Below are 12,731 nucleotides of genomic sequence, written 5' to 3'. Positions count from 1 at the left end.
ACAGCCCCTCCCCCCCCATCCTCCTCCTCCCCAAGCCCCTCCCCCTCCTCAAGCCCCTCCCCCTCCTCCCCCCCAAGCCCCTCCCCCTCCTCCTCCCCCACTCCACCAGCCCCCACCCGCGTGGCCCATCCCCTCGCCGACCTTCGACCCCTCCTGGGGGGCAGCTCGGGGGTGAGCACCTCCAGGCTGTTCCTCACCGTCACGTCTACAACAACATCAACAATAAACAACAATAAACAACAATAATAAACAACAACCAACAACAACAATAATAAACAACATCAACAATAACCTCCAGGCTGTTCCTCACCGTCACGTCTACAACAACAACAACAATAATAAACAACAACAAACAACAACAATAATAAACAACATCAACAATAACCTCCAGGCTGTTCCTCACCGTCACGTCTACAACAACAACAACAATAATAAACAACAACAAACAACAACAATAATAAACAACATCAACAATAACCTCCAGGCTGTTCCTCACCGTCACGTCTACAACAACAAACATCATCAACAACAACAACATCAACAACAACATCAACAATAACCTCCAGGCTGTTCCTCACCATCACGTCTACAACAACAACAACAATAATAATAATAATAATAAACAACATCAACAATAACAATAATAAACAACAATAACCTCCAGGCTGTTCCTCACCGTCACGTCTACAACAATAAACAACATCAACAACAACATCAACAACAACATCAACAACAATAATAATAAACAACAATAATAAACATCAACAACCATCAACAACAATAATAAACAACATCAACAATAACCTCCAGGCTGTTCCTCACCGTCACGTCTACAACAACAACAATAATAAACAACAACATCAACAACAACAATAATAAACAACAACATCAACAATAATAAACAACAATAACCTCCAGACTGTTCCTCACCGTCACGTCTACAACAATAAACAATAAACATCAACAATAATAAACATCAACAATAATAAACAACAACAATAATAACCTCCAGGCTGTTCCTCACCGTCACGTCTACAACAACAACAATAAACATCAACAATAATAATAAACAACAACATCAACAATAACCTCCAGGCTGTTCCTCACCGTCACGTCTACAACAACAACATCAACAACCATCAACAACAACAATAATCATCAACAACAACATCAACAACATCAACAACAACAACCTCCAGACTGTTCCTCACTGTCACGTCTACAACAACAACAATAAACATCAACAATAATAATAAACATCAATAATAAACAATAATAATAAACATCAACAACAATAATAACATCCAGACTGTTCCTCACCGTCACGTCTACAACAACAACATCAACAACCATCAACAACAACAATAATCATCAACAACAACATCAACAACATCAACAACAACAACAACCTCCAGACTGTTCCTCACCGTCACGTCTACAACAACAACAATAAACATCAACAATAATAATAAACATCAATAATAAACAACAACAATAATAAACATCAACAACAATAATAATAAACAACAACAACCTCCAGACTGTTCCTCACCGTCACGTCTACAACAACAACAACAATAATAAACAACAACAATAATAAACATCAATAATAAACAACAACAATAAACAACAACATCAACAATAATAAACAACAACAATAACCTCCAGACTGTTCCTCACCGTCACGTCTACAACAACAACAATAAACATCAACAATAAACATCAACAACATCAACAACAATAATAATAAACAACAACAACATCCAGACTGTTCCTCACCATCACGTCTACAACAACAACAACCATCAACAACAACAATAACAACCATCAACAACAATAATAATAAACATCAACAACCATCAACAACAATAACCTCCAGACTGTTCCTCACCGTCACGTCTACAACAACAATAATAATAATAAACAACAACATCATCAACAATAATAAACATCAACAACAACAATAACCTCCAGGCTGTTCCTCACCGTCACGTCTACAACAATAAACATCAACAACAACAACATCAACAACATCAACAACAACAACAACAACAACCTCCAGACTGTTCCTCACCGTCACGTCTACAACAACAACAATAAACATCAACAATAATAATAAACAACAATAATAAACATCAACAACAATAATAATAAACAACAACATCCAGACTGTTCCTCACCATCACGTCTACAACAACAACAACCATCAACAACAACAACAATAACAACCATCAACAACAATAATAATAAACATCAACAACCATCAACAACAATAACCTCCAGACTGTTCCTCACCGTCACGTCTACAACAACAATAATAATAATAAACAACAACAACATCAACAATAATAAACATCAACAACAACAATAACCTCCAGACTGTTCCTCACCGTCACGTCTACAACAACAACATCAATAATAAACAACATCAACATCAACAATAATAAACATCAACAACATCAACAATAATAAACATCAACAACAACAACAATAATAAACATCAACAATAAACAACAACATCAACAACAACAATAACCTCCAGACTGTTCCTCACCGTCACGTCTACAACAACAACAACAATAATAAACAACAACAATAATAAACAACATCAACAATAATAATAAACATCAACAACAACAACCTCCAGACTGTTCCTCACCGTCACGTCTACAACAACAACATCAACAACCATCAACAACAACAATAATAAACATCAACAATCAACAACAACCTCCAGACTGTTCCTCACCGTCAGGTCTACAACAACAACAATAATAAACATCAACAACCATCAACAACAATAATAATAAACATCAACAACAACATCAACAACATCCAGACTGTTCCTCACCGTCACGTCTACAACAACAACAATAATAACAATAATAAACAACAATAACCTCCAGACTGTTCCTCACCGTCACGTCTACAACAACAATAATACACATCAACAATAAACATCAACAATAAACAACAACAATAATAAACAACAATAAACATCAACAACATCAACAACCATCAACATCAACATCCAGGCTGTTCCTCACCGTCACGTCTACAACAACAACAAACATCAACAATCATCAACAACATCAACAACAATACCGCTGAGGAGGAGAGGCTGCCGCTCCTCCGTCGGGAGCTGGACCGGTACCGCCTGGATCTCTGTGGCATTCAGGAGGTCCGATAAGACTGGTCATGGCGTGTGTGTGTGTGTGTAGAGGAGAGGCTGCCGCTCCTCCGTCAGGAGCTGGACCGGTACCGCCTGGATCTCTGTGGTATCCGGGAGGTCCGGTGGAGTGGATCTGGTGTGTGTGTGTAGAGGAGAGGAGAGGCTGCCGCTCCTCTGTCGGGAGCTGGACCGGTACCGCCTGGATCTCTGTGGCATTCAGGAGGTCCGATAAGACTGGTTCTGGCATGTGTGTGTGTGTGTAGAGGAGAGGCTGCCGCTCCTCTGTCGGGAGCTGGACCGGTACCGCCTGGATCTGTGTGGTCTTTGTGAGGTCCGGTGGAGTGGATCTGGTGTGTGTGTGTGTAGAGGAAAGGCTGCCGCTCCTCCGTCGGGAGCTGGACCGGTACCGCCTGGATCTGTGTGGTCTTTGTGAGGTCCGGTGGAGTGGATCTGGTGTGTGTGTGTGTAGAGGAGAGGCTGCCACTCCTCCGTCGGGAGCTGCAGCGGTACCGCCTGGATCTCTGTGGCATTCAGGAGGTCCGATAAGACTGGTCATGGCGTGTGTGTGTGTGTAGAGGAGAGGCTGCCGCTCCTCTGTCGGGAGCTGGACCGGTACCGCCTGGATCTGTGTGGTATTCATGAGGTCCGATAAGACTGGTTCTGGCATGTGTGTGTGTGTGTGGAGGAGAGGCTGCCGCTCCTCTGTCAGGAGCTGCAGCGGTACCGCGTGGATCTCTGTGGTATCCGGGAGGTCCGGTGGAGTGGATCTGGTGTGTGTGTGTGTGTAGAGGAGAGGCTGCCGCTCCTCTGTCGGGAGCTGGACCGGTACCGCCTGGATCTCTGTGGCATTCAGGAGGTCCGATAAGACTGGTCATGGTGTGTGTGTGTGTGTGTAGAGGAGAGGCTGCCACTCCTCTGTCGGGAGCTGGACCGGTACCGCCTGGATCTCTGTGGTATCCAGGAGGTCCGGTGGAGTGGATCTGGTGTGTGTGTGTGTGTAGAGGAAAGGCTGCCGCTCCTCTGTCGGGAGCTGGACCGGTACTGCCTGGATCTCTGTGGCATTCAGGAGGTCCGGTGGAGTGGATCTGGTGTGTGTGTGTGTGTGTAGAGGAGAGGCTGCCGCTCCTCCGTCGGGAGCTGGACCGGTACCGCCTGGATCTCTGTGGTATCCGGGAGGTCCGGTGGAGTGGATCATGTGTGTGTGTGTAGAGGAGAGGCTGTCGCTCCTCTGTCGGGAGCTGGACCGGTACCGCCTGGATCTGTGTGGTCTTTGTGAGGTCCGGTGGAGTGGATCTGGTGTGTGTGTAGAGGAGAGGCTGCCGCTCCTCCGTCGGGAGCTGCAGCGGTACCGCCTGGATCTCTGTGGCATTCAGGAGGTCCGATAAGACTGGTCATGGCGTGTGTGTGTAGAGGAGAGGCTGCCGCTCCTCCGTCGGGAGCTGGACCGGTACCGCCTGGATCTCTGTGGCATTCAGGAGGTCCGATAAGACTGGTCATGGCGTGTGTGTGTGTGTGTAGAGGAGAGGCTGCCGCTCCTCCGTCGGGAGCTGGACCGGTACCGCCTGGATCTCTGTGGCATTCAGGAGGTCCGATAAGACTGGTCATGGTGTGTGTGTGTAGAGGAGAGGCTGCCGCTCCTCCGTCGGGAGCTGGACCGGTACTGCCTGGATCTCTGTGGCATTCAGGAGGTCCGGTGGAGTGGATCTGGTATGTGTGTGTGTAGAGGAGAGGCTGCCGCTCCTCCGTCGGGAGCTGCAGCGGTACCGCCTGGATCTGTGTGGCATTCAGGAGGTCCGTTAAGACTGGTCTTGGCGTGTGTGTGTGTGTAGAGGAGAGGCTGCCACTTCTCTGTCAGGAGCTGCAGCGGTACCGCCTGGAACTCTGTGGCATTCAGGAGGTCCGTTAAGACTGGTCTTGGCGTGTGTGTGTGTGTAGAGGAGAGGCTGCCACTTCTCTGTCAGGAGCTGCAGCGGTACCGCCTGGAACTCTGTGGCATTCAGGAGGTCCGGTGGAGCGGCTATGGCTCCAGGCACCATGGCGCTGGTGAGCAGTGAGTAGAGCTGGTGAGCAGGGCTGGTGAGCGGTGAGCAGGGCTGGTGAGCGGTGAGCGGTGCTGGTGAGCGGTGAGTAGGGCTGGTGAGCGGTGAGTGGTGAGTAGGGCTGGTGAGCGATGAGCGGTGAGTAGGGCTGGTGAGTGGTGAGCGGTGCTGGTGAGTGGTGAGCGGTGCTGGTGAGTAGAGCTGGTGAGCGGTGAGCAGGGCTGGTGAGCGGTGCTGGTGAGCGGTGCTGTTGGTGGTGCTGGTGAGCGGTGAGCGGTGAGTAGACATGGTGAGCGGGGCTGGTGAGCGGTGAGTAGACATGGTGAGCGGTGAGCGGTGCTGGTGAGCGGTGAGCGGTGCTGGTGAGCGGTGAGCGGTGCTGGTGAGCGGTGCTGTTGGTGGTGAGCGGTGAGCGGTGCTGTTGGTGGTGAGCGGTGCTGGTGAGCGGTGCTGGTGAGCGGTGCTGGTGAGCGGTGCTGTTGGTGGTGAGTGGTGAGCGGTGCTGTTGGTGGTGCTCACCGTTGGAGCGTGAGCGTGAGTGAGACTTGTGGGAGCGCCGACGTGATTCCTGTAGGGCTCCTACACAGACACAGAGACACACACAGAGACACAGAGACATACACACATACATATACATACATATACACACACAGAGACACACACACAGAGACACACACAGAGAGACACACACAGAGACACAGAGACATACACACATACATATACATACATATACACACACAGAGACACACACAGAGACACACACAGAGAGACACACACAGAGACACAGTGAGACACACAGAGAGACACAGAGACACACACAGACACACACAGAGACACACACAGACACACAGAGAGACACACACAAATAGAGACACACACAGAGAGACACACACAGAGACACACAGAGACACAGAGAGACACACAGTGAGACACACAGATACACACAGAGACACACACAGACACATAGTGATACACACAGAGACACACACAGAGACACAGACAGAGACACACAGACACATAGTGATACACACAGTGAGACACACAGTGAGACACACAGAGACACACACAGAGACACACACACAGAGACACACACAGAGACACACACACAGAGACACACACAGAGACACACACACAGAGACACACACAGATACACACACAGATACACACACAGATACACACAGACACAGTGAGACACACAGACACACACAGACACACACAGAGAGACACATACAGAGATACACATAGTGATACACAGAGAGACACACACAGACACACAGACACACACAGACACACACACAGAGACACACACAGAAACACATACAGTGATACACACATATACATACATATACATACAGAGACACACAGAGATACACACATAGTGATACACACAGTGATACACACAGAGACACACAGAGACACACACAGAGACACACACAGAGTTCACATAGTGATACACATAGTGATACACACAGAGACACACACATAGTGATACATACATACATACACACACACAGAGATACACAGAGACACACAGACACACACACAGACACACACACACAGACACACACACACAGACACACACACACAGAGACACACACAGAGAGACACACACAGAGACACACACAGAGATACACACAGAGATACACATACATACATATACACATAGTGATGCACACAGAGATACACATAGTGATACACACAGAGATACATACAGTGATACATACACACAGAGACACACACAGAGATACACACAGACACACACAGAGATACACACAGTGATACACATAGTGATACACACAGAGACACACACAGAGATACACACATACATAGAGAGATACACACAGACACACACAGAGATACACATAGTGATACACATAGTGATACACACAGAGACACACACAGAGATACACACAGACACACACAGAGATACACATAGTGATACACACAGAGACACACACAGAGACACACACAGAGACACACAAAGAGATACACACACAGAGACACACAGAGATACATATACATACATATACACATAGTGATGCACACAGAGATACACATAGTGATACACACAGAGATACATACAGTGATACATACAGTGATACACACAGTGATACATACACACAGAGACACACACAGAGATACACACAGACACACACAGAGATACACATAGTGATACACACAGAGATACACACAGAGACACACACAGAGACACACACAGAGATACATACAGTGATACATACATATACATACACACAGAGACACACACAGAGATACATACACATACCCAGATACACACACACAGATACACACACATACCCAGATACACACACATACCCAGATACACAAACACAGAAATACACACAGATACACACACACCCAGACACACACACACACACACAGATACACACACATACACACACGCACATACCCAGATCCTCACCCAGTGTGAGTGAGTTGGTGAGGGCATTCATGAGCGTGTGGGTGAGCGAGTTGGTGAGTGAGTTGGTGAGCGAGTGGGTGAGCGAGTGAGTGCACGTACGTATGTGTCAGTGGATAAGTGAGGAGGTGTGTGTGTGAATGAATGAGTGGGCGAGTGAGTTAGTGAGCGAGTGTGTGAGTGCGTGAGTGAGTGGACGTACGTATGAGTGAGTGGATGACTGTGTGTGTGGGTGAATGAATGAGTGGGCGAGTGAGTGAGTGAGCGAGTGGGCGTACGTATGAGTGAGTGGATGACTGTGTGTGTGTGTGGGTGAATGAATGAGTGGGCGAGCGAGTTAGTGAGTGAATGAGTGAGTGAGTGAGCGAGTGGACGTACGTATGAGTGAGTGGATGACTGTGTGTGTGTGTTGGTGAATGAGTGAGCGAGTGAGCTAGCGAGTTAGTGAGTGAGCTAGCGAGTGAGTTAGTGAGTGAGTGAAAGTGGATGTACGTATGAGTGGATGACTAAGTGTGTGGGTGAATTAATGAGTGGGCGAGTGAGTGAGTTAGTGAGCGAGCTAGTGAGTGGGCTGGTGAGCGAGTGAGCGAGTGGATGTACGTACGTATGAGTGAATGACTGTGTGTGAGTGAATGAGTGGGCGAGTGAGTGAGTGAGTTAGTTAGTGAGTGAGTGAGCTAGCGAGCGACTGAGCGAGAGTGGACGTACGTATGAGTGAGTGGATGACTGTGTGTGTGTGTGAGTGAATGAGTGAGTGGGCGAGTGAGTGAGTGAGCGAGTGAGTGAGTGAGCGAGTGAATGAGTGGGCGAGTGAGCGAGTGAGTGAGTTAGTGAGCGAGCTAGCGAGTGACTGAGCGAGAGTGGACGTACGTATGAGTGAGTGGATGACTGTGTGTGTGAGTGAATGAGTTAGTGAGCGAGCTGGTGAGTGAGTGAGTTAGTGAGTGAGCGAGTGAATGAGTGGGCGAGTGAGTGAGTGAGTTAGTGAGTGAGCTAGCGAGTGACTGAGCGAGAGTGGACGTACGTATGAGTGAGTGGATGACTGTGTGTGTGAGTGAATGAATGGGCGAGTGAGTGAGTTAGTGAGCGAGTTAGCGAGTGAGCTGATGAGCGAGTGAGTGAGTGGATGACTGTGTGTGTGTGTGTGGGTGAATGAATGAGCGAGTGAGTGAGTTAGTGAGCGAGCTGGTGAGTGAGTGAGTGAGCTAGCGAGTGAGTGAGTGAGTGAGCGAGCTGGTGAGTGAGCGAGTTGGTGAGTGAGTGAGTGAGCTAGCGAGTGAGCTGATGAGCGAGTGAGTGAGTGGATGACTGTGTGTGTGTGTGTGGGTGAATGAATGAGTGGGCGAGTGAGTGAGTTAGTGAGCGAGCTAGCGAGTGGGCTGGTGAGTGAGTGAGTGAGCGAGCTAGCGAGCGAGCTGGTGAGCGAGCTGGTGAGCGAGTGAGTGGATGACTGTATGTGTGTGGGTGAATGAATGAGCTAGTGAGTGAGTGAGCGAGTGGATGACTGAGTGTGTGTGTAAGTGAATGAGTGAGTGAGTGAGCTAGCGAGTGAGCTGGTGAGCGAGCTGGTGAGTGAGTGAGTGAGCGAGCTAGTGAGCGAGCTGGTGAGCGAGCTGGTGAGTGAGTGAGTTAGTGAGTGAGCTGGCGAGTGAGTGAGTGAGTTAGTGAGCGAGCTAGCGAGCGAGCTGGTGAGTGAGTGAGTGAGCGAGCTAGTGAGTGAGTGAGTGAGCGAGCTAGTGAGCGAACTGGTGAGCGAGCTGGTGAGTGAGTGAGTGAGCTGGCGAGTGAGTGAGTGAGTTAGTGAGCAAGCTAGCGAGCGAGCTGGTGAGTGAGTTAGTGAGTGAGTGAGCGAGTGAGCGAGCTGGTGAGTGAGTGAGTGAGCTGGTGAGTGAGTGAGTTAGTGAGCGAGCTGGTGAGCGAGTGAGTGAGCGAGCTGGTGAGTGAGTGAGTGAGCTGGTGAGTGAGTGAGTTAGTGAGCGAGCTGGTGAGCGAGTGAGTGAGCGAGCTGGTGAGTGAGTGAGTGAGCGAGCGAGCGAGCTGGTGAGTGAATGAGTGAGTGAGCTAGCTGGCGAGCGAGCTGGTGAGTGAGTGAGCTAGCTAGTGAGCGAGCTGGTGAGCGAGCTGGTGAGCGAGCTGGTGAGTGAGTGAGTGAGCTGGTGAGTGAGTGAGTGAGCTGGTGAGTGAGTGAGTGAGTGAGCGAGCTGGTGAGTGAGTGAGTGAGCTGGTGAGTGAGTGAGTGAGTGAGCGAGCTGGTGAGTGAGTGAGCTAGCTAGTGAGCGAGCTGGTGAGCGAGCTAGCGAGCGAGCTGGTGAGCGAGCTGGTGAGCGTCCGGGCGAGCTCACCGTGGCGTGTGGTGTCGCGGGTGAGGTCCAGGTTGTGCAGGGTGAGGAGGTATCCCGACGAGGTGGAGACCAGCATGCGGGAGCAGTCCGGGGTGAGCCGCATGCGCATCAAGTAGCGTGTGTGGAAGAACGTCCGGTGGGGGCAGCCTGTCTCTGTGCAGCTACACTCAGCACGGGGACACGGGGAGAGACCACCACCACCATGACACTCACCACAGAGACCACCATGACACTCACCACCACCATGACACTCACCACAGAGACCACCATGACACTCACCACCACCATGACACTCACCACCACCATGACACTCACCACCACCATGACACTCACCACCACCATGACACTCACCACCACCATGACACTCACCACCACCATGATGATGACACTCACCACAGAGACCACCATGATGATGACACTCACCACCATGACGACACTCACCACCATGACGACACTCACCACCATGATGACACTCACCACCATGATGACACTCACCACAGACACCACCATGATGACACTCACCACCATGATGACACTCACCACCATGACGACACTCACCACCATGATGACACTCACCACAGACACCACCATGATGACACTCACCACCATGATGACGACACTCACCACCATGATGACACTCACCACGGAGACCACCACCATGATGATGACACTCACCACCATGATGACACTCACCACCATGATGACACTCACCACCATGATGACACTCACCACCATGATGACACTCACCACAGACACCACCATGATGACACTCACCACCACCATGACACTCACCACCACCATGACACTCACCACCATGATGACACTCACCACCATGACACTCACCACCATGATGACACTCACCACCACCATGACTCTCACCACGGACACCACCATGATGACACTCACCACCATGATGACACTCACCACAGAGACCACCATGATGACACTCACCACCATGATGACACTCACCACCATGATGACACTCACCACCATGATGACACTCACCACAGAGACCACCATGATGACACTCACCACCATGATGACACTCACCACCATGATGACACTCACCACCATGATGACACTCACCACCATGACACTCACCACCATGATGACACTCACCACCATGATGACACTCACCACCATGATGACACTCACCACCACCATGACACTCACCACCATGATGACACTCACCACCATGATGACACTCACCACAGAGACCACCACCATGACACTCACCACCACCATGACACTCACCACCATGATGACACTCACCACCACCATGACACTCACCACCATGATGACACTCACCACCATGATGACACTCACCACCATGATGACACTCACCACCATGATGACACTCACCACAGAGACCACCACCATGACACTCACCACCATGATGACACTCACCACCACCATGATGATGATGACTCTCAACACCACCATGACACTCACCACCATGATGACACTCACCACCACCATGACACTCACCACGGACACCACCATGATGACACTCACCACCATGATGACACTCACCACAGAGACCACCACCATGACACTCACCACCATGATGACACTCACCACCACCATGATGATGATGACTCTCAACACCACCATGACACTCACCACCACCATGACACTCACCACGGACACCACCATGATGATGATGATGACTCTCAACACGGAGACCACCATGATGGTGATGACTCTCACCACCATGACACTCACCACGGAGATCACCATGATGATGATGATGACTCTCAACACCATGATGACACTCACCACCATGATGATGATGACTCTCAACACCATGACTCTCACCACAGAGACCACCACCATGATGATGATGACTCTCACCACCATGATGACACTCACCATCATGATGACACTCAACACCATGATGACACTCACCACCATGATGATGATGACTCTCACCACCATGATGACACTCACCACCATGATGACACTCACCACCATGATGACACTCACCACAGAGACCACCATGATGATGATGACTCTCACCACCATGATGACACTCACCATCATGATGACACTCAACACCATGATGACACTCACCACCATGACGACACTCACCACCATGATGACACTCACCACAGAGACCACCATGATGACACTCACCACCATGACGACACTCACCACCATGATGACACTCACCACCATGATGACACTCACCACCATGATGACACTCACCACAGAGACCACCATGATGACACTCACCACCATGATGACACTCACCACCATGATGACACTCACCACGAGACCACCATGATGGTGATGACTCTCAACACCATGATGACACTCACCACCATGATGACACTCACCACCATGATGACACTCACCACAGAGACCACCATGATGACACTCACCACCATGATGACACTCACCACCATGATGACACTCACCACCATGATGACACTCACCACAGAGACCACCATGATGACACTCACCACCATGACGACACTCACCACCATGATGACACTCACCACCATGATGACACTCACCACCATGATGACTCTCACCACCATGATGACACTCACCACCATGATGACTCTCACCACAGAGACCACCACGATGACACTCACCACCACGATGACACTCACCACCATGATGACACTCACCACCATGATGACTCTCACCACCATGATGACACTCACCACCATGATGACACTCACCACAGAGACCACCATGATGACACTCACCACCATGATGACACTCACCACCAT

At 49.5% G+C, this 12,731-nt stretch overlaps 1 protein-coding gene across 1 annotated transcript in view; it reads right to left on the bottom strand.

Moving 5' to 3' along the window:
• Positions 1-36: 36 nt before the first annotated feature.
• LOC142908390 (DDB1- and CUL4-associated factor 10-like) overlaps positions 37-12,731 on the bottom strand; it is a gene marked incomplete at its 3' end in the record, with an annotated part of 24,011 nt that continues 11,316 nt past the window's right edge. Inside the window, exons 4-6 of the mRNA XM_076058986.1 lie at positions 9,991-10,151; positions 5,731-5,790; positions 37-205 (exon numbers count right to left, since the gene is read on the bottom strand). Coding sequence (XP_075915101.1) covers positions 37-205; positions 5,731-5,790; positions 9,991-10,151 — 390 coding nt within the window. The remainder of the gene's footprint in view (positions 206-5,730; positions 5,791-9,990; positions 10,152-12,731) is intronic.

This window comes from Petromyzon marinus (assembly GCF_048934315.1).
Source record: "Petromyzon marinus isolate PM22_M1 ecotype Great Lakes invasive population chromosome 83 unlocalized genomic scaffold, UKy_Petmar_22M1.pri1.0 chr83_unloc.2, whole genome shotgun sequence".
NCBI lineage: Eukaryota > Metazoa > Chordata > Hyperoartia > Petromyzontiformes > Petromyzontidae > Petromyzon > Petromyzon marinus.
The sequence above is the reverse complement of the archived record's forward strand: the minus strand, read 5'-3'. Positions and strand labels throughout refer to the sequence as shown.